Here is a 27,253-nt window from a genome sequence, read left to right as displayed (position 1 = left end):
GGTTCTCAAACCCGCGGGCTCAGGCAATCCACTCACCTCAGCCTCCCAAAGGCGTGGGATTACAGGCTGAGCCACCAAGCCCGGCAGAATAGTAGATTTTGATAGGCTCAACCCTGAAGGTTGAATTCAGTTGCTTCATGAAATGTGACTTGGATTTCTGGTGTCTAACCTATATATCAATAATAATGTATAAAGCTTCTGGCCTTTGAAAATAATCAGATTTCATATACCTTTTGGTATGAGCCATAAGATAGTTTTAAATCCAGCACAAAGACATAAAAAAGTTTACAATTTCCTTTGTAAATAGGTTTTAATGTATACTCATGTGATTCTAAGAACTTAGAATCTATTAGAATTTCCTATTGAGTGAAAAGCTTGGAAAATAATTTTCTTAGGAAATTGAGATTTCATTTTTATTAGAAATAAATTGCAAGTATTTAAACTTACACTTAGAACTTAGAACCTTTAGTTTTGTGGTGGTAGAGAAAAACTTGTTTTGTAATAAGATTAAAATGAATAGTTTTGGTCTGACTTTCTTCTGTCCACCTGGGGATCATCTTCCTATATACAAAATCATTACAATTTTTTGTTTCTTACTGACCAAGAGGCATATTTGATTATTTGTGTCTGCAAAGCTTCATGTATAATAGCAGCTTTCATTTTCTATTAAAGAAATGAATTCACAGTGAAAATGTTTTTCAAGGGAAGAGAAACATTTTAAGCAACTCTGCCAAGAGTAAGAGGGGAATAGTAGCTGTGTATTATATAAAACCTGGAAGGCAGGGAATGCCATTTTTTGGATATGCTACAATATATATTTGAGTGCATTAAAATATCCCAGCTGTGATGGTAGCAGTGCAAGCAAATTACATTTTGTGTCATTATACAAATGAGAAAAATAGAATAGCATTTTAGAATATAAAAGTATATTTTAAAGCAAAAATAAAGAGTTGAAAAACATAAATATGTGAAAGAAAAGACAATTTTGAAATGGTACAATAAACAAAAGAAACTGATAATAGCAGCCCTGGGCTGATGCCAAAGGTTCTTGGTCTGGGACCCTATTGTAAATTGCTGAGGCGTAAATATACTAATAGTGGCAGTGATCAGCCAGGGTGAAAAGCATCAAAGGCAGAACTTTGGGGGGAAAATGTGAATAAGTGATTGAGCAAACTTAAGTTCCATGAAATGCTAAAACCTGTTCTGTGTGTCTAAGTGAATTCCTTTTTAAAACAATTTTAAATTTTATTTATTTATATTTTATTTTCAAGATGTGTGGTACAGTTCACGATTAGGTATACAAGTGGACATCATACAGGTGAAGTTTGGACCTCCCTTTGTCCCCACTTTGCCTGATTTGAGATCAGGTACCCTTATTGATATTGTGGCCTCCCCATCACTGCAGTGTCTCACTACTGCCAATCCCTTCCTGAGCATTTACCACAATACTTTAAGTGAATTCTATAAAAGTATACTAGTCTTCCTTTAAAGCTTCTTTTTACCACTTTGCAAACCTAAAAATCGGTTTTATAGAATAGTGACACCTAGTTTTGAGAGTAAGACATATCACAAGCCTGGACCAGTGGCTTCAGGTAAACTGCCAGATTCTAAAGAAAGTATGTGCAAGGTAGCAAGTATTAGTATTCCTATACTACAGTTTTGTAATTCACAATGAGTTGTGCAGCCACGAAGAAATGTTAAGTTTCCTTTTATTTGTTATATTCATGTATTCAGATTTTATATGTAGCAGTGGTTCTCAAGGTGTAGTCTGTGGACCCGGGTGTGTGGAGGGGGACATTTACGAGTTTCTGTTTTCATGAGACTGCTTTTTTCACTGAGTTGGCATCTGCACTGATGGTACAAGCACTAATGGATAAAACTGCCAGTGCTGTCACACAAAACAAGGCCGTGGCACCTAACAGTACTAGTTGGTGAGTCGTTATGTTCTTCACCATCAGGCACTCACAGTAAAAAGCAATTAATTGCATTAAATTTTAACCTTTGAGTAGATATCTTTTTGCTGTCAAGTCTTTTATATATAGAAAAAAGGGAAGTACTCAGAAAGCACTTGGCTGCAAACCAAAGTTCTGGTTGTCCTAAGGACAATCCATTGTCGGGTTGGGTGATTTGTGAACTAAACTAGCTGCTGTTTTCGTAGGATACTATTAGAGACTGTGTCTATTCAGATTGAATGGTGTTGAAAGACTTTTTTCAAATGGTTGAGGGTTACCTGTTGTTTCAAAGAAACAACAGACTATATTGTTGCCAATGATAAAATTCCAGCTTTTGAGCAAGTATTAGAATCTTGAGCCGGGCTGGGTGGCTCAGCCTGTAATCCCGCGCCTTTGGGAGGCTGAGGTGAGTGAATTGCCTGAGCCCGCGGGTTCGAGACCCACCTGGGCAGCGAGACCTCATCTCTACAATAAATCAAAAAATCAGCCAGGCGTGGTAGCACGCGCGCCTGTAATTCCAGCTACTCGGAAGGCTGAGGGGGGTGGATCGCCAGAGCCCAGCAGGTCGAGGCTGCGGTGGCCGGGAGCGGCTATTGCACTCCAGTCTGGGCAACCGAGTGAGACTCCAACTCAAAAAAAAAAAAAGAATCTTGAAAAACCTGAATCTGTCACATGAAGTTGCTAGCTAGAAGGCTTTTTAATGAGATTGTTGGTGATGTTAACATGTGTTTTGTTGTTGTTGTTTACCATGAAACATGTAAACATATGGCATATCTGCGTAACTGAGTGAAGCAGTATTTTCCAGATGACCAATGCATGATGTTATAAAATCATGCCCTGGTAAGAGGCATGGAGAGTGCAAGACAGGACAATGATTGTGATGGAATGGCATATGGAAAGCCCATGGCTGCAGGGTCCACACTGCATCTCACGTCTAAGAAACTGCCAACAGAGTTTTGGTGTAATATCAATGAATATCTCCAATGAGCCCAAAAAAAGCTACTAAAATATTCCTGTCTCTTCTAACTACAAGTCTGTGGGAGACCTGATTTTATTCATATACTCCAATCCCAGGAACCTATCCCAACAGATAGAATGTAAAAGCAAATAGGAGAATTCCACTGTTTTTTTTAAACCAGAAATGAAAGATGCTTGCAAATGTATAAGGCAATACCACTCTTCAAAAATTTTCATTTTAGTAGATATATTTATTTTTCATAAGACATGTTATTTTAACATATTATTATTATTATTTTCTTTTTTTATTAATATTGTTTATTATGATATTATGGAGTACAGTTAAGGGTTAGGTATACAAATATATGCTTCGTTCAGGGACCCTTGTTGATAAGAGGTGTCTCCCCGTCCACAGACAGATATTTACTACCGTTAATCCTATCTCCCTTCCCGTCCCCCCACCATAGTTTCCCATAGTTTCCTACCACCACTGTCAGACATTTTCTTATAGTATTACACTGGATGTTCAAGGTCTACTATATGAGTAAGAACATGTGATACTCAGATCTTTGTTTTTGTGAGAGGTCACTCAGTATTATAGACTCTAGTTCCATCCAGGTTGCTGTGAAATTCAAGATTTTGTTCTTTTTTATGGTTGTGTAGTATTCCATCGTGTATATGTACCACATTTTTTAAATCCAGTCCTCTTTTGATGGGCAGCATGGTTGCTTCCAGGTTCTTGCTATTGTGAACAATGCTACAATAAACATACGTGTGCAGGTATCTTTTCTATAGAGTGATTTGAGTTCTTCAGGGTATATTCCCAGTTGGGGGATTGCAGGGACATAGGGGAGGTCAATATTTAGAGCTTTTAGGAATCGCCATACTGTTTTCCACAGAGGTTGCACTAGTTTGCACTCCCACTTGTGTAGAAGTGTTCCCTTTTTGCCACACCCTCTCCAGCAACTGTTATTTTTTGAGTTATTGATAGTGGCCATTCTGACGGGAGGTAGGTGGTATCTCAGTGTGGTTTTGGTTTGCATCTCCCTGATGATTAGTGAGGTTGAACATTTCTTCATGTGTCTGTTGGCTGCTCAGATGTCTTCCTTTGAGAAGTGTCTGTTCATATCTTTTACCCATTTTATAATGGGGTTGTTTGTTTTTTTCTTTTCAGCACGTTTGAGTTCCTGTAGATCCAAGATGTTAAGCCTTTGTCAGACCTGGAGTTGGCAAATACTTTTTCCCAGTCTGTAGGCTGTCTCCCAGCTCTCTTGATGGTTTCTTTGGCTTTGCAGAAGCTTGTCAGTTTAATGAGGTCCCACTTGTCTATCTTTTTTGTTATGGCCTGTGGGTTTCGGCTTTTGTTCAGGAATTGGATGCCAGTTCCAATTTCCATGAGCGTGTGTCCTTCATTTTCTAAGGTCCTTATGGTTTGAGGTTTTACATTTAGGTCTCTGATCCATTTAGAATTAATGTTTTTGTATGGGGATAGATAGGCGTCCTGTTTCAATCTTCTGCCTGTGGTCAGTCAGTTTTCCCGGCACCATTTACTGAATAGGTTCTCCTCTCCCCAGTGGTAGGTGGTGGAGGCTTTGTTGAAGATGAGTTGGTTGAGAAATTGAGGTTTTGCTTCTGGAATCTCAATTCTATTCCATTGGTCTTTATGCCTGTTCCTGTACCAATACCAAGCTGTTTTGATGATTGTAGCTTTATAGTAAAGTTTGAAGTCTGGTGATGTGATACCGCCTGCTTTGTTTTTTTTTTGCTGAGGATTGTTCTGATTATTCTTGGTCATTTGTGTTTCCATATGAATTCCTGTGTTGTTTATTTCTAGGTCTGAGAAGAATGTTGCTGGTAATTTGATGGGTATTGCATTAAATCTGTAGATTACCTTAGGTAGGATGGACGTCTTCACAATGTTGATTCTTCCAATCCATGAGCATGGGATATTTTTCCACTTGTTTGTGTCATCTTTGATTTCTTTGAGCAGTGTTTTGTAGTTTTCATTGTAAAGATCTTTCACGTTTCTCGTTAGGAAGATGCCAAGGTATTTCTTTTCTTCTTTTTTTTTTTTTGGTGGCTATTGTGAATGGAATTGTGGTTTTTATTTGAGTTTCTGTTTGTTTATTATTGGTGTAAAGAAATGTGATCGTCTTTTGCACATTTATTTTATATCCTGAGACTTTGCCAAAGCCCTTTATCAGTGTAAGGAGATTTTTGACTTATTCTCCTGGGTTTTCAAGGTACACGATCATGTCATCTGCAAAGAGAGATAGCTTGACTTCCTCTTTTCCATTTGGATACTCCTGATTGCCTTCTCTTCTCTGATTGCTCTAGCCAGGACTTCCAATACTATGTTGAACAGGAGGGGTGAGAGTGGGCATCCTTGTCTTGTTCCAGTTTTCAGGGGAAATGGTTCCAGTTTTTGTCCATTTTGGAGTATGCTGGCTGTGGGTTTCTCGTAGATGACTTTTACTATTTTGAGGTATGTTCCCCGTATGCCTAGATGTTCAAGGATTTTTATCAAGAAGCGGTGCTGGATTTTATCAAAAGCTTTTTCTGTATCTAATGATATAATCATGTGGTTTTTGTTTTGACATCTGTTGATGTATTTACTTACTACATTTGTGGTTTTACAAATGTTCAACCAGCCTTGCATCCCAGGAATGAAGCTAACTTGGTTATGATGGATGATTTTTGAGATGTGCTGTTGAATCTACTTCACTAGAATCTTGTTGAGAATTTTAGCATTTATGTTCATCAAAGATATTGGCCTGTAGTTCTCTTTCTTTGTTGGGTCTTTACCTAGCTTGGGTATCAATGTGATGTTAGTTTCGTAAAATGTTTTGGGGAGAGTTCCATCTTTCTGAATCACCTGGAATACCTTCAGTAGGATTGGTATCAGCTCCTCCTTAAATGTCTTGTAGACTTCTGCTGGAAAGCCATCTGGTCCAGGGCTTTTTTTTGTAGGTAGTTTTCTTATTACATAGTCAATTTCCTTGATTGTTATTGTTCTATTTAGGGTCTCAATTTCTTCTTGTTTCAACCTAGGCAGGTTGTGTGATGACAGAAAGTCCTCCATTTTCTGAAAGATTGCTTTTACTTCTGTTTGTTCAATCTCCTATTCTTCTTATGTATATCCTCTTACTTTGTTCAATTCTGGAGTTGCACTGTAGGTTGGGCTGGTTTATTTGCAGTTTTGAGATTTACTTAAGGGTGGAACTGTGATTCAAAATCTATCTGCAGGTCCTGGTATCCGCCGACAGGTGTAAATATGAGACCCACTTCCCACTGCCTTGGAATCTGTCCGTGCAGTGGGGCTGTAGGTGTACTACCTTGAATCGCCAGCTGGTGGTGCTATCTCAGCTGCTCGCCCCAGAGGGGATGGAGTCGGACAGGAGCCCAGCAGAGGCTGGAGATGGAAGCCTGCCGCAGGGCACATGGGAGGAGACCCACAGCTGGCAGGACGTCAAGGTGGTAGCAGAGGTGGCGTGATCCCCGCAGACCTTGCCTTCAGGGGCTTCAAGGTCTGAAGTCGTGGATCACCTCAGGCACGGGTGGCATGATTCGCTATGGCCACCACGGAGGCTGCGGCAGCGCCGGCAGCTGTTGTGTCTGGGACTGCAGTGGCTGTCCAGACCACCGTGATGCCCCAGCGGTGGAGACGGCTGAGCTCCGTATGAAGAGCAGGCTGCCTACGTTGGGATCTGCAGCCCCCAGGGAGAGAACCAGAGACCCTTTGCGTTCTCCTTTGCTAAATTATTAATTCATTAAAAATAATAGTATGTGGACTTCCGTGGGGGTACTCAGTGAATTTTAAGAGTGTAAAGGAATTCTGAAATCAAAAATTTTGAGAACTATTGGTCTACGTTGTTATAGCCAATAAATTGAACAACTCAGTTCAAATAGGAGGCAGTTTTAATTTTCTCCAATTACTGCAACAAAATTAGATTGAAATTGACTTTTCTACCTCTTTATATAATTTATGGCAAAGTGTATAGCTTCCAAGATATTTTCAGCTATTGAAAGACCACTTTACTACTCCTTTGGATCATATCTGATTTAAACCTCACCTCTTCCCTTCCCCAGTGCCAACTAGGGGTAGGGGTGTCGACTTGGGGATGGAACATAATGTGTTCTTCTTTTATCCTTCTTCTCCCAGAGCTCCCTGGGAGATGGACTAGTATACTTCTGAAGGAAGATCCAGCTCCTCCAGTGTGTTGGGGCTAGGAGACAAAAAGTCAAAAGAGACAATCTTACTTAACTGGCCACATTATAGCTTCTTCTCAGGCCAACGCTGGCTTATTCTTAGTGGTAAAGTGCCGAAATGTTACACCTCTCCTGGGGGGCACAGCTGGCACAACCCAAAACCATCTATGGTGCTGTTGGTTGGAGTGGCCTCCAGTGGGGTTTGTTGACTCTGAGGAAGCTCATGCATCACTTGTAGACTAGGCAGCATGCCCGCACTTCCCTTTCTTTATTTTGCTTTCCCCCTTGATTACAGAGGCATAAAAGGCAAATCAGCTAGTCTGCTGCCCAAATGTAGGAACTGTAGAATGTCTTCCTAGTCTTCTCATTCTTATCTGCATGCCCGTTCTCCGTGAAGGTTTCTCTTAGAGACTTCCCTAGGCTGTAGACTCCCCCTCCTATCTCCTATTCTCCTCTTTTCTTATCTAAATAAGCCCATTTTCTTTCTTTAGTCTTATATATATGTGTGTAGATACAAAGTTTATATACACAAACACGTATGCTTTCTGGGAAATGGCAGGTAGGAGATGGCTGATGGTTACATTTCAGCCAGTTCTTAAGCTCTGGAGAGATGTCTATTTCCAGCTGTGGGAAGTTTCCTTTAGATTGTGGGACTTAACACTTTTCCTCAACTTTGGGCACCAGTCATCAGTTTTGGGACAGGAGGAAAGTAGTTACATTTACTACCCTCTTACACTGTGATCCTAGGATGTTGCCAGCTGTGCATGCTTGCATGATTCATATATTCATTTGTCATTAATAACTAATAATTATAACTTCTGAACATCTATTTTATGTGAGGTATTGAACTATGAGCAAGGGATATGGTGGTGAACTCTAGGGACATTGTCCTTAATCTATATATTTCATTACCAATGGAGGTGGGAATGGGCATCAGCAAATAAATGCAATAAATCTATAAATAGAAAGTCTAATGAGCGTAGTGAGAAAAGAAATAGAGAACTATCAGAACTGATAATGGAGGAGAACTGGTTTTGATGGGATAAGACCATTGGGAAAGGCTCTGTATAAGTGACATTTGAGCTCATACCCAAAACTAAGTTGAGCACTCCTGAGATTCAGGGACAGAGAGGATGCCTTGAGGTCATACGACCCTTGGGGGTTGGGATTTAACATTAAGGTCCCTGTGGTTGGAATATGTGTAAGAGTGGCTGGAGATGGAATCCTGCAGGGTCTAAGTCATGGAGGACCCCAGAGTCAGCATGAATTTCCAGTTGCATTGGCAGGCATGCCCTTAATCTTGAGTGTAGTGGCAACCATAGAAGATCTTCAGTAAGGAAGTGACAACCAACCTATATGTGCTCGATTTTTCTACCATGGATGAAGTCTGATTCCTGACCAGATTCATTTTCCATGCAGTCACATAGAATGCAGTCCACATCCCCTAACCAGATCCCATTTTATCTCAAAATTATGTATTTCTTCATTCATTTCCATAGAATTTGAGATCGGGCACAAAGGGTCTCTGAATTCCCAGATGATGGACAGATGATAGATGACAACAGTGATAGCCTCTATGGTTGAGGTGATTCTGATGGTTACTCTTTTTTCGAAGACTCTTTCAATCTAGTTGTTACATTATATTTTGTTTTCATTCTGTCTTCTCATCAAAGATAGTACTTTCTTCTTTGTGAATAAAGTAACTAGGGAAATGGTTGCTAAAGGACAGGTCCTTTTTGCACATGTTACTAAAACACATAGATCTAGATTTTTCATCACATGCCTCATTCTTCCTGGAAATCTTGTGATTTTCTCAGCTTGGTCTTGCACCATCTCCATCACTTGATACTTGCTGTGGCCACAGTAAGTGTCTGCCTTTCCTGTGTTTATCTAGCTTCTTTTAACACTGCTGCCACTGCCTTCATCTAGGTCCTCCTCTCCTCTTACTTTGTGTTTGAAGAAATATCAAGGGCAATGGCATTTCCTTGAGTGTCCCTCAGAAATATGTATTCTCTTCTTGAACATAGGTGGTACCAATTTTCCTTTGATTTCTATCTTTAAGTTTTGATTGTATATTATTACATATATGCAATGTGATGTAATCAAAGGGAAATGAACATCTCTTCCTAGGACTACCAATGGAGGGTAGAGGGGTCATCAGGATGTAAACTACCATTTATTGGGCATTTTCTATTTTCCAGGGCTAGCATGAAACTCTTAATGGTGACTATTTCTTACATAAGCCTATGTGGTAGGCGCTGTTATTATCCTGTCCTAAATGTGAGAAACTACATTTAGAAAGTTGAGTAAGTTGCCTAATAGCAAGTAGGGGGCAGAACTGGGATTTAAACTCAGGTGTTTTTGACTCAAGGTTTTCAGTAAATTATGTAGTGAGTTCATCTTTTGTGTATGTGTGTGTGTGTGTGTGTGTGTGTGTGTGTGTTGGAGTCTCACTCTGTCACTCAGCCTCTACCTGCTGGGCTCCGGCGATCTTTCCACCTCAGCCTTCCAAGTAGCTGGAACTACAGGCACGTGCTACCATGCCCGGCTAATTTTTGATTTATTGTAGAGATGAGATCTCGCCAAGTTGCCCAGGCAAGTCTCGAACCCATGGGCTCAGGCAATCCACTCACCTCGGCCTCCCAAAGCACTGGGATTACAGACTGAGCCACCAAACCCGGCTGCGAGTTCATCTTTTAAACCTATGAAAATATTATAAATTCCTCATGTTGAGTTTTTTGGTTTTTGTCCTTATCCTTTCCCTAATGTGGATAACAGTAAGATCCTTAACACCCAGTGGGCCTAGATGCTTATCTTAGGGGCAGCAGGGAAACAGCAGCTGGAAGAATACAACAGGCATGGGGTCAGAGGCCACAGTGATGGCAGCTGAAGAAGACAGAAAGTGCCTGTGTGTATCAGTCCTGCAAAGAAAGGGAAGCCTGAGGAACCTGCAAAGCAACCTACACTGGGCAGTGATCGGTTCCTTTGGAATTACCTTCAGAGCAACATCCTCTTAAACAGTTTCCTTCTAGCCTAACTTGCCACCTCCTCCACCCCCACTTGTACAATGAAGATGGAGTGAAGCACAAAAAGTCTTTTAGTCGTTAATGGCTTTTTATTATTATTATTATTTTTACTGGATAAAGTTCAAGCCTTTTAGCATGAGTCACCCATCTGCATTTTGGATTATGTTCCTAGAAAAATACACGTAAATAATTTCGAGGAGGTCATGAATCAGCTAAGTGCCACCTCTGGATTCTCTTGGCCATAGACCCTAGATTTGTCACTGCTTAAGACAACTTGTTTTTTGTTATGTTTTATTTTAAAGCTGTAATTACAGTGTTAATGTTTGTTAAAAGGTAAACCACAAACAAGTATACAGCATAATTGACTGCTACTTGTATGTAGAAACCTGTACGAGCTCCAAGACATCATTTGTAATAACATCCACTACCACTCTGATAAAAAGATTAACAGTAGTCAATATCTGTCTTGGGGGGGCACACCTCATCAACAAGGGTACCTACACAATACATACTTGTATACCTAACCCTTAACTATACCCCACAATTTAAAAATAAAAAAATAAAGTTGAACACTTCCCAATTTTTCAGTGATTATTGTGATACATATTTTTAAAATGGCAGGTCTGATCATTGAAATATGAGGGGAGTGAAAGATGAATGTGCAAATATTGGGTTGTTTCAAAATGGGACAGATTATCTATTTCTGGATTGGAGAATTCATATTCTTTTTTTTTTCCCTCACATTGCTAAAATTTTCCAAGGAAATCTTTATTGCCCTGGCTACTTTCTCTAGAATATTGTTCTGGGAACGAGGGGAATCTGATCTGTGGAGAAGGTTCCGAGAAGTGACTTCAAATAAAAATATTACATTTTCAACCACAATGAAATGTTGATGGCTTGTTGCTTTTTTATAAATTAATTTAAGCCTAAAATCTGGTTTTGGTGCTTATATTTTACAAGACATTATAGCCATGTCCCTTAGAAAATTCTCCATCTGTGTAGAGTTGTTGCAAATACCTTGGCCTGAGTTGAAGGCAAAGTGCCAGTTGCTCCTAGTGGTTTCCTATGGGGGGAGACTTGTTTATTTTCTTCTGACTGCGTAGGTTAAGCAAAGGTACAGCTCCAAGCTTTTAGGCTTTGTAATACATACAACATCTACTTTTTCTAGTGCTACTTTGTTAATCAGTGGGATAATATGAAAAATTCCTACTAACTCTCTAGGGAAATGACAAAGAAGCTAGTCTGTCTCTTCCTGGGATTAGATAGGAACAAAAGAGAATCTATTTTAATAATTTGTAGCCACAGACTAGTTGATCTGTAAGCTTGCAATTTGAGATTTTTATCTGCCAAATCTAGGAGTACTGCACTGTGAATCAGCAAAATGGCAGGTGATATTTCAAGGTCACCTATCAGAAACAAATAAAACATATTTTTGATCGGATTTTCTTTCTTTTTTTTTTTTTGAGTTGGAGTCTCACTCTGTTGCCCAGACTGGAGTGCAGTGGCCGCTTCCGGCCACCGCAGCTTCGACCCACTAGGCTCCGGTGATCCTTCCGCCTCAGCCTTCCAAGTAGCCGGAATTACAGGCATGCACTACCACGCCCGGCTGATTTTTTGATTTATTGTAGAGATGAGGAGGTGTTGCCTGCCCAGGCGGGTCTTGAACCTGCGGGTTCAGGCAATCCACTCACCTCAGCCTCCCAAAGGCGCAGGATTACAGGCTGAGCCACCGAGCCCGGCAGGATTTTCTTTTTTAATACTCCATATCTCACCATCCCCCATGTTTTAAATAAAGGAGGTAAATAGGCATGTGCCATGCTAATTCTAGATTGGGTACTATTAACCAACATACTAGAGATTCAAACTACTGAGCAATTATTTTTAATACCTTTTCATACTCAGAAGCCAGGAAAAGGATTACAGCTTTGTTTATTTTATATAATTCAGATAACCATGGTGGAGTTTTTCAGTTTAAATATCTCCATACATCATTGAGATGTTTAAAACAAATGTTTACATTGGGACTACTTTATTTATAGTTTCATTATTGAGGCTTTAAAAAAAAAAAAAAAGCTCTGTGGTGTGTAAGTAAGACTAGATTATTGGCACCAGATTTCCTTGCTAAAATGAAACATTTAGTTTCAGGAGATATGTAAATGAAGGTTAATATAGCTTTATAAGAACTGGTTCTGTACAAGGAGGGACCCCCAAAACCCAGAATTCATATGTAAAAAATGGTATATTTATTCTTACATGCTTAAGTTTCAATCACCTTCAAAGTTCTCTCTGTTTGATGTGGTGCGCCTATCACGATGCTTTTTCCACTGCTCAGAACGATTTTTGAACTTGTCATTTTTTATGTCTTTTAGTGCTTCTGCTGTTTTTTGTTTCACCTCTTCCCCATTGACAAAACGTTTTCCTTTGAGGACATTTTTCATCCAGGGAAACAAAAAAACTTGCTCAGGGTGAGATTGGGTGAATAGGGAGGGTGGGGCATGGGGGTCATGATGTTTTGGATCAAAAGCTGCTGAACCCTCAGCACAGTGTGGGTTGTTATGGTGGAAGAACCAGTTACCTGTTTGCCACTTGGAATGTTTCTTCCACAAATCATTATGCACCCTTACAAAACTTCCAGATAAAATCTTTGGTTAGCCGTTTGATCTGGAGGAACAAATTCTGAGTGTACTACAAGGAACCTGCCCTCCAAAAGATGATTCTGGGGTTTTTTGGGTCCTCCCTCATATAGAAAATATTTTTACTTTGTCTTTTCCTGATTACAAATATAATTATGCAAAATAAATCATTGTGGATATATATACATACACACACACACACACACACACACACACACACACACACACACACACACTGTTTAATAGAGCATAATGTTACAGATTTTGAAATGTCCTTTTTTTGTTAATAGCGCACTGAAAATATTTTAGCCTATCATTGCTTTTAGGATTTTACTTTTGAAAAACTATATATCTTTCTGTCATATGAAATTAACTTAACCAGTGTCTACCCTTCTCTCTAGAATTCTTTATCCCTAACTTATTTTCTTCCTCATCTTTTTTTCTTCTTCCTCCTCTTCTTGTTATTCAGGGAAGATAAATAAAGTATACCTTTATTACATGGTTGAATCTACAAAGGAAAATGTTTCATTAAAATAAGTGAGATTTTGTCTGGGCACAACAGTAATCCCAACAGTTTGAGAGGCTGAGGCAGGGGGATCAACATAGTAAGACCTCTGTCTTTCCAAAAAAAAATTAAAATTTAACCAGAAGTGGTGGCATGTACCTGTAGTCCCAGTTACTCAGGAGGTTGAGGCAGAGGGATCATTTGAGCCAAAAGTTTGAGACCATCCTGGGCAACTTAGCAAGACTCCTTCTCTACAAAAAAAATTGGGCACATGTGGTAAAGCATGCCTGTAGCCCCAGCTACTGAGGCAAGTGGATCACTTGGGCCCAGGAGTTTGAGGTTGCAGTGAACTGTGATCATGTCACTGTACTCCAACCTGGTTGTCATAGTGAGACCTGTCTCTAAGGAAAATAAAATAAAATAAAATGAGATTTCATAGGTTGGCTATACTTGATATAGTCAAGCCAGTTATTAGATGTCAGTTTTTTGTTTGTTTGTTTTTTAAGTCAGAGTTTCATTCTGTTACCCAGGCTGGAGTGTAGTGGCATGCTCATGGCCACCGCAGCCTTGACCCACTGGGCTGACGCAGTCCAAGTAACTGGAACCATAGGCGCATGCCACCACACTCGGCTAGATGATGTCAGTTTCCTCACTGATGACAAAGCCATGTCTTTGGTTATATATTTGTCTATTGGATTCCAAAATGTTCCCATTCAGGAAAATTTGCCATGGTGTATCAGAGTGAATTTTCCTGGGATATAAAGGGAAATTATAGAGTGTATAATAAAAATATATGTCATGTTTTCCAAGATGAAAGGTACTAGCCACATGTGAGTATTTAAATTTAAATTAACTAAAGTTAAATAAAACAAAAATTGCAGTTCCTCAAGTACACTAGCCACAGTTCAAGTTCTCAGAAGCCACACATGGCTAGAGGTTAACCATGTTGGATAAGCAGCTATAGAATATTTTTAACACCACAGACAGTTCAATTGAATAGCCTTGGGGTGAAGTCTATATGTATTATCTGCTTATTAGATTAGAATTTTTACATCATTTGTTTTTTTTTCTTCTTCTCTGGGTATCATAAATACAACAAATTTCTGTCATTATTTTTGGAAACAGTGAAAAGCTCAAAATTAGCATCATTTTTAACTTTCCTACCAATTTAATTTTTTAAATGATGCAGTGAAACAAAACACCTATCAACATAGGGTTGCTTGCATTTTGAAATTCTAGGAGAACATTTTAAAATCCTGGATATAGTAAAAAGTCTCTGTATGGGTAGACTGGGGATAGTTTGTTCCATCAGTTGGGTGAGAATCTGGAGAAGATGACAGAAGAGAAACTGTTTATAAAAGACACTCAGAAGGAGCACATTAAGAGGAGAAATAACGTCTTTATTAGGATTGTAATTTTAGGAAATAATTATAGAACTAATACAAATTAACATGGGAACAATAGGGGCCATCAGAAAGAAAAGATAAGGGGAAGAGATGGAGAGGAGCCACCAACGCTTCGATAGTCCTTGAACACAGTCACTAAGTTTTATAATGTATCTATCCATGATCTTTTAGGTGTCTTACCAACAGGTCATTTTCATTCAGCAGCCAAGGAAGTTGGTGAAGAATGCAGATGAGATGTTAGCTGAGAAGAAAAGTGAGTGGTGAGGAACTCTCAACACCAAGCCAGATGACTTGAACTTGAAATTGCAGCTCTGCCCCTTCACGCTCTATAGGAATGTGGCGAGGTGTTCAACTCTTATGTGACTGTTTATCTGTAAAATGAGATGATCATGCTGCCTACCTCATCATGTTCTTGAGAGGGTTAAATAATTAAAATATTAAACTTGCTAAATACTATGTTACTAGCATTACTGATACCAATTAGGTAGGTAAGACAGGCACATGGTCAGTGCTTGATAAGTAGGAGCCTCCATATTTATTATAGCAGGGAAGCAGGCATTCGGACAAGTGATTGCAATGAAGTTAGATGAGTTTTATGATAGGGTGAGTTCAGCATTCTATGGTAGTATATGTTGAAGTGAGCTAATTCTTGAAAATTATTTCAATAAAATGAATTAGCGCTAAGTATGGTTGCTCTTTGTTTTAAAGTATACTTTTATAGTTTCTCAAACCAAGTCTTACTCTTGTTATAGCTTGTAGTCTTTAAAATTCGTTTATTACCCTGGTGTAAGAAATATTTAAAGGTTCCAAGATATTAAGTAAAAATGTTGCCCTGATCATTCTGGTAATATCATAAGTATCACAATTCTTTCTTTGATGCTTTACATTTTACACCATGTTACCAAAAAGGTAATATAATCCTGTCTTAGCAATAGCATCTGGCTAATCAAAATAAAATCTGTCTTCCAGACTTTTACAAGTGAGTTTAGTTAGCTTTGAGTATAATTAAAGAGTGTATTACTTGATACCTATTAGAAACAGGAAATTGTGAGGTGCAACTGTTTTTCATATATAGTGGGGACAATTTTTCTTACTATAAATAAGAAGAGGCTAATGTGAGTTTTTAAGTATAAAATGTTAAAAGAACACCTACATAAGAGCTGAATCAATTGAACTTAGGTTCTGAGAGCTATGCATTTGTCAAAGTATCATTTGTTTCTTAACTTCATAATACTGTTTTTTAGTGAACTTGGTTTGCCTTACGTGGCAGTAAAGTAGATTCTTGCCTTTGTGTTTCTTGAGACATGATGATGGGAAATGAAGGACCAAATTTTGATTTATTAATATAATTGTTTTGAAATATGAAAAATGATCTTCTTTGAGCTAAATAAACTATAGGAAATGTCTTTAGTTATGAAACATCCCTTTGTTTCTTGGAACTTTGATTTTTGTGGGAGAAGTTGGCAATTTGAAAAAATAAACGAACCATGGAAGGAGCAGTGTGCTTGGTAAGGTCTTCTTGGATTGAGTGCCTAGGTACATGCAGTGCCAGCTTCTTCACTCTCAACAGCTATTACATGCCATCCTGTCAGAGGGTGGTTGCCGGTTTATTGCTTTGCTCTAATCGTAATTTATGTTTTTAGCAGAAATATAAACTACAGCTGATATTTGAAGTATTGAAACATTAGGTTTTAGAGATTATAGATTTTAGAATACTAACACAGAACATTGTTTGTTCTGTGGGAAGAAACAATGGTTTGATTTTTAATATGGGTTCTATTTGATGAAGGTTTTTGTTTTCATTTGACTCCATATTATAAACCCTGGACCATAGTAACAGATGAATTAGGCACACGTGTGTCCACTATGGGTTTTTATAAACATATAACTTCAGAATGTTCAGGCAACCAGATTCTCTTTTCAATTATAAAAATATTTAACTGTCTAAGATTGCTAGCCAGTGAGTTTGTATTCATTTGATTTTCTTCCAGATCCATGAGAAGCTACACTACTATGAGAAGCAGGGCCCGGTGCCCATCCTGCATGGCGCAGTAGCCTTGGCTGATGATGTAAGTATGCCCTTCTGAGCTGGCTGGGACGTGTCTGCCACAGACCTGGCCCAGGCAGCACTCATCCTGGTGCAGACAGATGTGTGTGATCCTACGAGTGAAAACCAGAAGTTGCAAATGTTTCCAAAAGTCCTGTCATCACTGAGCTTATGCTGATATTATGTTGATTTTCATTCACTTTCCTGTTCTAAAAATGTTGCATGCTACCCTCTTGTTCTGCTTTGGTAATGATGTAATAGAAATTTTCGGCTTTAAACTCTATGAAGAGAGAGGAGCTGTCAGCTGTTAGTGTGCTGAGAAAGTAACAGACAAGAAGAATGCGTTGGAGAAATAAAGACAGATGAGATAACTATATTGCTGACAGTACTAAAAAATGACAGATACAAGTATAGGAATGAGACATATGAAATACATAAAAAGACAGGATTGTTTTTAAAATGGATTATAAAGTATGGTAATGATTTATGAATATTAGACCTTTCCAAATTACCTTCATAACTAAAAAATAAATTTTAGAAGCAGTTGGCATTGACGGAGTAGTTAATTTCCTGTAGCTATAATTTTATTTTAAACTTGGAGTAAGGGAACTAGCTTGCTGATTCTTACTGTTAACTTTCGGACTCGGATGAATTGAGCGCACACCTGGATAAACTATAAAGGACACTAAGCTAGGAGAGAAATACAGTTAGTGTTAAGGCTGGTTTTAGTGATATCTTGTACTTCAGTTGTTGCTTTTACATTTTTTCTTTATTATGATAAAACAAGTTATTATTCAGGATAGTAATATATTAGGGCCATAATATAATAAAAGAAAATTGACCATGTACAGAAATTGATTTTCCTTGATATACTTTATATTCTAATTTAGAAAATAAAGCATATGTAATAAGTAACCAAGTTGTGTGCTGTTTGTTTAGTCTCCAAATACTTTTCCCTTTTGTTTTCATCTATGAAAATTACAAGTGTGTTTCTATATTTATATAATTTTTGAAACACAAGTGAATAAAATAAAGATGTAGATGTAATTCCACAAGTAAGTTGCAGTTTGAAAACATTTACTGTTCAGGCTTCTGGGAAAACTAATATAGATGAGGCCCAATCATATTGTAACAATATTGCTTTATAAAAAATTAGAGACTACTCTGTAAATCTGATAAACCATAGTATTTTATAATTCTTCAGAGCAGTGTATTTACATGTTAAATATATTGTTATATATTAAGTGACTAAAGAGTGTCAAGTGCCTTTTATGTCTTTTAATAAGTTAAAAATTTTGTAGAAATGTTGCCTTGAAAAAGTAAAAGCAATTTTTGAAATGTCACTAGTGAATGTGTTAGTTTTCTTTGATTTTTTTTTTTTGTGTGTAATTTACATTATGCCTTTTTTTTTTTTTAAGAGAAAACTCCTTTCCTAAAAACAAGAACAATTATTTTTACCTTGGTAGAAACAATAGAGACAAATGGACATTTCATGCAGTGTTTTCAGAAGGGGTTTTAAATAAATATACATTTATATATTTTAAATTATATGTTACATATTTCATAATTCTAATCTTTTTTCCTATATGAGTCTTGCTTTTCTTTGTATGAAAATTATGTGAGCCTTCTGATAACCTGAAATTGAATCAAAATTTTGATAGGAATATCTCTTTATGTCTCAAGAATGTCTCAAAGTTCCAACATTTTCTTTTGATAGAACAAATGGGAATTTTTGATCATTTCAGTAGCCTGCAGTCAGCATTGTTGGTACCACAATTGTCAACCTATTATAGATCATTTTATGATTAACTTGGTTTACATTGAACAGACTTCTTAGTCGGTATAGGTAAACATAATAAAAGTTTCAGACCATTTGCTCTATTAGGGGAATTCTAGTTCTTTTACTCCATCTGTAAACAGCACAGCTACTGTGGGTTTTTGGAAACCCCATGGGTCTTTGGAAACCCTGTGGATTTCACCACCTCATTCAGAAGCTCTTTTTTTTTCAGAGTTGGGGTACAGTGTCAAAGCTTGATCCAGTTCGTTTTACAAGTGGTCCTTTGTCTACATGCAAAAGACCATTCACATGGATGAAGTGTTGGGATTTGCCCTCATTGCAGTAAATCAGAAGGTGATTTGACTGATAGGATTACTTGATTCATACTCAGCCGAGAGCCGGGGCTTGGGTCTGGGCTACTTTGGGCCCAGAAAGACGACCAGTGATTGATGGTCTGTTTTCTTTTATGCTGACCTCTCCTTAAACACAGGGAAGTAATAGCCCTGAGCAAGACAGAGATTCTCAGTTGTTACACATGGAACCTTGCAATGCTCTTACTAAATGTTCTTTATGTCAATATGATCTCCCTTGCAGCTGGCTGAAGAGCTTCAGAACAAACCATTAAGCAGCGAGATCAGAGAGCTGTTGAAACTGCTGTCAAAACCCAATGTGAAGGTGAGGACATGTTACATGTTAATAATAAATACCTTCAAACAGGGTCAGTTTCTGAGCCTTCTGATGTATTTTGTTTCAAACATCAATTTTCAAGTAAATGTGTTTTCAGATAATATACTGTATTTTAATATCCTAAATTCTACTAATAAGAAATTATTAAGCTTTTGATTAGAATGTGGTGACAAACAACAAAATACTTTAACTGGGAACCTTAGAATTTAAGTTGGCAAATAAAATGTGGCTTCAAGTTCATTTTCCTTTTAAATGAAGTGAAGAATATGCCATACAGAACCTAAGTGATTTTGTTTAGGTTCATTTTACTTGGCCAGTTAATTATATTCCAGTATATATGACAAATATACCTATTTTTCTGTAGGATCATTTCAGCATTCTTCTTTCTCTTGTCCCTTTCTCCTCTCCATTTCCTTTTCCTCCACCAAATGATATTTCAAGTATTATACATTTTACAGAGCAGAGCAGTTTTTCAGTATAAAATACCAGTAAAATATTGGTAGACAGACTTCAGTTCTCCCTTTTTCATTTTCTCCTGAGTTTATCATTTATTTTTCATCCAAATGTGATTAGCCTACAGAAGGCATTTAAAATTTTCTTGCTGTTATTCTAAGGCCATTGATGTACTAAACCCTGTACTGTATACATTTTGGACTTTATACTATTGCAATTGTGTGTAAAATACTGTTCTGTGAGTAAAAATTACATATGGATTACATAATTATGTAATTAAAGTGATCGGTTCTCTTTGATTACTGGTATGCATATATAGAGTGTTGAATGAAAACTTCTGCCTAGATACAGCAACTAGTGTTTACCTTGTTTGAGAAAGATCTTTGAAACTGTGGTTTGAAGTTTATATTGAAAAAAGAAAGTTAGTATTAAATAAAAGATGAAATAAAGTATGCACAGACTATAATTTCTAATCTCTGTAAGTAAATATAAGTTCCTGGATATATTGGTGTAAAGGATAAATGGTTAGAAATATGAGATTAGTAATATGATTAGTAATATGAGAGTAATTGATTTGTTAGTGGTTCAGTAGGTTAATTAAATTTTGGTTCTAAAAGAACAAGGATAAGATTAAAGCAGAAAAGTTGCTTGATGTTATGGACAAAGTGTGTGCAAAAGTTAAGAAAAGGAGGTTCTTGACAGAGAGTACTTTGAAGATTTCTTCATTTGGTCTTAGACTACACAGGAAAAGTTGCAGTCAACCAGGGGCAGAGTGAGAAGCTCATTAAACTTTTTTTTGAGATGATTATTTTGGTTTGAGAATATTAGAAATTAAAGAAAAATGTTTCAGACAAAGTTTATTTTGGTATCTATTCAAGAGAGTTTAAAATGGTATAGCTGATAATGAAAACATGACATTATAAAGGTTCATTTGATAAAATTTTATAATTGGATTGTTAAGTTTTGTGTGGAAAACATTTTAAATGGATAATTTTGTTTATTTTTTGTGTATATTAAGCCATGTGCCTAAAGAGTGGGTAAGGAATCAGCATGAAAGATAAGCACATATAGAAAATATATAAGATTCCAGGGACATGATGTTGTGACTGGTAATGGCAATTTGTAGTTAGGGATGAAAATATCTTTCTTCCCTGTTTGACCTAACAGTTAACATTGCTTTCTTTTAAGTCATTTATATTAACTACTATCGCTTTGAACCTCACTTCTATAGATAATTACTTTAGGAAGTTCAGGCAACAAATAAAGTCTAGACTAGTTTGGAATATAGTCAGTTAATCCTTTTTGTCCTGGGAATAAACTATTTGCTTTTTTTCTCCCCTTTAAACAGAAGCAAGGTACAGTGGAATATGAATATGAGGTTGGTTGAACCAACAGTTAAAATGTGAAAAATGTCATTCTGGTGTGTTAATTTGAATATTGTTTTTAATTTTTAGTGGATTAGGGAAATTACTTTTTAAATATTGCTATTTCATTTTAAATATTTACCTAGTACTAGAAGAAACCAGAGATTTATCTCCAAAGTAATATAGCTTTCTTTACAACCAAATATGCCCCACTATGGGAAGATAATACACATATTCCAGAACTACCAACTAGTTTTTGAAAAGTTTTATAACTTTCTTTGGTAATTTGTAAGTGTCACTAGAGACAAATCTTCATTCATTCATTCATTCTTAGATATTTATTCAATGCCTAGTGTATGCCAGGCCCTTTTGGATACATATTATAGAAGATATATGGAGATTAGTGAAGGTGATATGATAAATGGTGTATTAAAAAAGGGAACACATGGAAATAATGTGGAACACATACGAATGGTGCTAAATCCAAATTTGGAAGGGTGTGTTGAAGAAAACTTTACAGAGGAAGTGGCATATCAGTTGAGACCTGAAGGTTGAATTTGAGGTCACAGAGTAGTCAGAAGAGTGGGAGATGGATCTTGAGTAGGAAATGAAAAATAAATGTTTTTGTTAAAGGGGATGGTATGTGAAGTCCCATAAAGAAAACACTTACGTTTGAGAATGAGAAGATCCAAAATAAGCTTAGTATGGCTGAGCAGTAGTTGTGAGAGAAGAAGAGACAGGAATTTGGAGCTGGACAGTTAGAACCTTTTGAGCAGAGTTTGTTTAGGAGAGTCGGTTTATGTCTGAGTCCCAGCATTATTATTAATATCCTTTCTTTCACTTTCAGTTTTCTCCCTATTGAGATGGTAACATATATGACCACCCTAATTGTGAGTTTATGAAAACCTTTGGATTTCATTCAGACTGGAGAGCCATTGAAATGATTTGAAGAGGGGGTGATACAATCACTCAATATGTTATCTGGAAGGCAGGTTTTTGAGGTAGAGGATGGTATTGGTGGGAGGAATGAAATACTGACTGGAGAAAGGTCAGTTGGGAGCCAATGGAAATATCTGAGGTGGAGCATGGTTGTGACCCTAATGAAGGAAGGTAGGAGATGGGTGGAAGGAAGTCTGGAGAACGGGCATTTTGAGGGATAACTTTGACACATGGTATTGGGATTAACTGGTTACTTGGGGAAAAATAAGAAAAATTCTTATTTGAATGAATTCTAAATACATTAAAGATTTAGATGTAAAAAAAATTGAACCATGAGGAGAAGCGGCAAGATGGCGATGGAGCAACCCCGTCTCTGAAGCCCTCTGCAAAGGAGATCTGCAGTGGGTCTCTGACTCTCGCCCCAGGGGGCTATGGACCCCAACATCGCAGCCTGCTCTTCATACAGAGCTTGGCCATTGCCACCGCTGGGACATCGCAATGGACTGGACAGTCACTGCGGCGCAAACGGTGCCACCACTGCCGCCAACGCCGCAGCCCCTCCCCCACCACCGCTGCCGCCACTGCCACTGCCGCAGCCTCTGTGATGGCCGTAGCACATCACACCACCCAGGCCCGAGGCGATCCACATCAAACCCCTTCAGGGAAGATCTGCTGGATCGCTGCCACCTCTTCTGCGACGGAGACTGTCCTGCCCGCCCGCCGTAAGGCTCCTGTTGCCTGGCCTGAGGCAGGCAGCCATCTTGTTCCTGTCTGGCCCCACCCCCTCTGGGGCGAGCAGCTGAGATAGCACCACCTGCTGGCGATTCAAGGTAACAACACCGAATCGGGAGAAACAAGCTTGATAAAGACATAGACCAGAGTGCTGAACAGAGGGTAATCGGAACTGCCCTTCACAGCAGATCAGGGGCAACAGACCCTAACTGCAAACTAATTTACCAGCTTGAAAAGAAAACTAAAAATCAGACCTGAAAGGACATTGGACTTAAACGAAATGTCTCAGAGTGTGCTTCATTGATTCTATTAGTTTAATGACTTAATTCTATTCCTACTGTATTGTTCCCTTTTTTCTTTTTTTGTTTTCCTTTTCTTCTCTTTTCTTCCCTCTGTAAACTATATCTTTGTGTAGAGGAACAGCACACTAACAAGGTGGTTGGTTAGCTTGTATGTTAGCATCACTATATGTTTTATTTTTATTTTTTATTTTTTGTATGAGAGTTGGTTCGTCTGTAGCTGTGGTCTATTGTTTTTATCAGTTTCACTATAGGCCTCTCTCTCTATTTGTTGGCACACTCATTTGTTTCCCCCCTTACTCCTCTATCTCTCCACTCCCCTCTTCAACCCACTATCTGCTCCATTCTCTCCCCTCTGCTAACCACATTTTATTTCAGGGAGTAAACCTACAGCCCCACTGCACGGACAGATTCCAGGGCAGTGGAAAGTGGGTTCCACATTATCCACACACCTGTCAGTGAATACCAGGACTTGCAGGCAGATTTTGAATCACAGCTCTCCCCTTAAGTAAATCTCAAAACTGCAAAAAGGACCACCTCCAACCTACAGTAAACTCCAGAATTGAACAAAGTAAGAGGACATACATAAAGAATAGGAGATTGAACAAACAGAAGTAAACTCAATACCTTTACCCCTGAATAACAGAATTAAAGATGACGGTGACGTGGAGGGAAGGAAAAAGTAGGGAGGGGGAATAACCACACAAATGAAGAAAAATCAAAAGAAGAATATAGGTCTTACACAGACCCCTGGGAAATCAGACACTGAGAAAACAGATTCTGGAACACAAACAATGAAGAGCCCCGAGAATGACTGTTACGTGCAACAAACCCAGACATCAAGACATTAATGGAGAGAATTAAAAAAATTGTGGAGAGACAAGAGGAAAATAGAAAGGAGCTGATGTCAGAAATGACAGCAGTAAAGAATACTGTGATGGAAATGAACAACACACAAATAAGCATGGAAAGCAGAATCAACCAAGCAGAAGAAAGAATCTCAGAGCTCGAAGACCAAAACACAGAACTAACCCAAACTGTCAAAAGCATAGAAAAGAACTCAAAAAGACAGAACAAAACCTGCAAGAGATGAATGATCACTTCAAGAGACCAAACCTAAGAGTAATTGGGCTTCCTGAGGCAGAGAGAAAAACAGAAGCCACACTGGAACAAACATTTCATGAAATCATTCAAGAAAACTTCCCTCATCTCATTAAGCATGAAAAAATTCAAACACAAGAGATTCAGAGAACCCCTGCAAGACAACAAATGAGAAGACCATCTCCCAGACACATAATAATTCGCCTAAACAAAGTAGCTATAAAAGGAAAAATCCTAAAGGCAGCAAGACAAAAAGGCCAGACTACCTACCAGGGAAAACCATTAGAATAGCAGCAGATTTATCCACAGAAACCCTTCAGGCCAGGAAAGCCTGGAGCCCTATCTTCAAAGTTCTAAAAGATAAACAATTTCAACCAAGAATAACCTACCCAGCTAAACTAAGCTTCATTAGTGAGGGAGAATTGAAATCTTTTCCAGATATGTAATTCCTAAGAACCTACACTGCCACCAGATCACCTCTACAAGAAACACTTAAGAGATTACTGAACACAGAAGAAAAAGAAAAAAGAACAACAGCATTCTTCACAAGAGTACAGGCAAAAGGTTAAAAACACACATGAGCCAACTCCAGAACCCAAAGAAAGACAACAAACAAACAGGAACAACTCTATAAGAACCTTATGACAGGGATCAACTCTTGCATTTCAATTATTAGCCTAAATGTGAATGGACTAAATGCACCACTGAAAAGACATAGAATGGCAAAATGGATAAAATATCATCAGGCAACAATCTATTGCCTTCAAGAGACTCGCCTCACTAGAAAGGACACCCACAGACTCAAAGTAAGAGGATGGGAAACAAACTTTCAGGCGAACGGAATACAAAAGAAAGGAGGAGTAGCGATCTTAATTTCAGACAATATACCCTTCAAGCTATTAAAAATCAAAAAAGATAGAGAAGGCCACTACATAATGATAAAAGGCTCAATCCATCAACAAGAAATATCTATCCTAAACATATATGCACCCAACACAGGTGCGCCAACTTTCATAAAGCAACTTCTTGGAAAACTAAAGAAAGATATTGACTCTACACTGTCATAACTGGGGACTTTAATACCCCACTCACAACCCTAGACAGATCATCAGGACAGAAAATCAGCAAGGAGATCCAGAACCTCAATGAGACTTTGAACCAAATGGACTTAATTGATACCTACAGAACACTCCATCCAAAGACTACAGAATACACATTCTGCCCATCACCACATGGAATATATTCTAAGAGACCACATACTCGGCCATAAATCAAGCATAAGCATATTTAAAAGGACCGAAATTCTACCAAGCACCATCTTGGACCACAGTGGAATAAAAATAAACATTGATACCAACAAAGTCCCCCGAAAACCCACAAAGACATGGATACTAAACAGCATGATGCTAAACAACTCTTGGGTCAACGACGAAATCAAAAAAGGGATCAAAAGATATCTGGAAACAAATGAAAATGAAGAAATATCTTACCAGAATCTCTGGGATGCCTTGAAAGCTGTAGTAAGAGGGGAATTTATATCCCTACAACCACACATGAAGAAAATGGAAGTAACAGAAATTCACAACCTAACAAGCCATCTAAAAAAGTTGGAAAAGCAAGACCACAAAAACCCTAATTTCAGCAGAAGAATCCAGATCACCAAAATAAAAGTCTGAATCCAGGACATAGAAGACAAAAAGATAATACAAAAAATCAATGAAACAAAAAGCTGGTTCTTCGAAAGGTTAATCAAGATCGATGGTCCCCTAGCTAGACTGACCAAGAAAAAACAAGAAAAAAACCAAATAAGCACAATCAGAAACACAAAAAAAGAAGTCACATCTGACCCTGAAGAAATACAAAAGATCATTAGAGACTACTACGTACACTTGTATGGAAACAAATTAGAAAACCTTAAGGAAATGGAGGACTTTCTGACATCACACAACCTGCCTAGGTTAACCCAAGTAGAAATTGGGACCCTAAATAGACCAATAACAATCAAGGAAATCGACTACGTAATAAGAAAACTTCCTACAAAAAAAAAGCCCTGGTTCAGATGGCTTTCCAGCAGAATTCTACAAGACATTCAAGGAGGAGCTGATACCAATCCTACTGAAGGTATTCCAGGCGATTGAAAAAGATGGAACTCTCCCCAAATCATTTTATGAAGCCAACATCACATTGATACCCATGCCAGGTAAGGATCCAACACAGAAAGAGAACTACAGGCCAATATCTTTGATGAACATAGATGCTAAAATTCTCAACAAGATCCTAGCAAACCGGATTCAGCAATACATCTCAAAAATCATCCACCATGACCAAGTAGGCTTCATTCCTGGCATGCAAGGCTGGTTCAACATTCGTAAAACCATAAATGTAATTAAATACATCAACAGATGTCAAAACAAAAACCACATGATCATATCATTAGATGCAGAAAAAGCTTTTGATAAAATCCAGCACCCCTTCTTGATAAAAACCCTTGAACATCTAGGCATACGGGGAGTGTACCTCAAAATAGTAAAAGCCATCTACGAGAAACCCACAGCCAGCATACTCCTAAATGGACAACAATTGGAATCAATTCCCCTGAAAACTGGAACAAGACAAGGATGCCCACTCTCACCCCTCCTGTTCAACATAGTATTGGAAGTCCTGGCTAGATTAATCAGAGAAAAGGAGGCAATCAGAGGTATTCAAATAGGAAAAGAGGAAGTCAAGTTATCTCTCTATGCAGATGATATGATTGTGTACCTTGAAAACCCAAGAGAATCTGTCAAAAGCCTCCTTACATTGATAAAGATCTTCAGCAAAGTCTCAGGATACAAAAGAAATGTTCAAAAGCCAATCACATTTCTCTACACTAATAATAAACAAACAGAAACCCAAATAAAAAACACAATTCCATTCACAATAGCCACAAAAAAATTGAAATACCTTGGCATCTTCCTAACCAGAGATGTGAAAGACCTTTACATTGAAAATTACAAAACACTGCTCAAAGAAATCAAAGCTGACACGAACAAGTGGAAAAATATCCCATGCTCATGGATTGGAAGAATCAACATTGTGAAGATGTCCATCTTACCTAAGGCAATCTACAAATTCAATGCAATTCCCTTTAATTACCAACAACATTCTTGTCAGACCTAGAAAAAAC

General features: G+C 38.0%; 1 protein-coding gene across 2 annotated transcripts in view; it reads left to right on the top strand.

Moving 5' to 3' along the window:
• The window catches only part of MPP7 (membrane palmitoylated protein 7), a 187,330-nt gene that overhangs the window by 78,425 nt on the left and 81,652 nt on the right, over positions 1-27,253 (top strand). For both annotated transcript variants that reach the window (XM_008065326.1, XM_008065327.1), the window contains exons 3-4: positions 16,680-16,757; positions 19,107-19,187. In XM_008065326.1, the coding sequence (XP_008063517.1) occupies positions 16,680-16,757; positions 19,107-19,187 (159 nt within the window). The remainder of the gene's footprint in view (positions 1-16,679; positions 16,758-19,106; positions 19,188-27,253) is intronic.

This window comes from Carlito syrichta, unplaced genomic scaffold, assembly GCF_000164805.1.
Source record: "Carlito syrichta isolate Samal-C Ts95f unplaced genomic scaffold, Tarsius_syrichta-2.0.1 Scaffold308231, whole genome shotgun sequence".
Classification (NCBI taxonomy): domain Eukaryota; kingdom Metazoa; phylum Chordata; class Mammalia; order Primates; family Tarsiidae; genus Carlito; species Carlito syrichta.
Note: the sequence above shows the minus strand (reverse complement) of the source record. Positions and strands in the feature narration are given on the sequence as shown.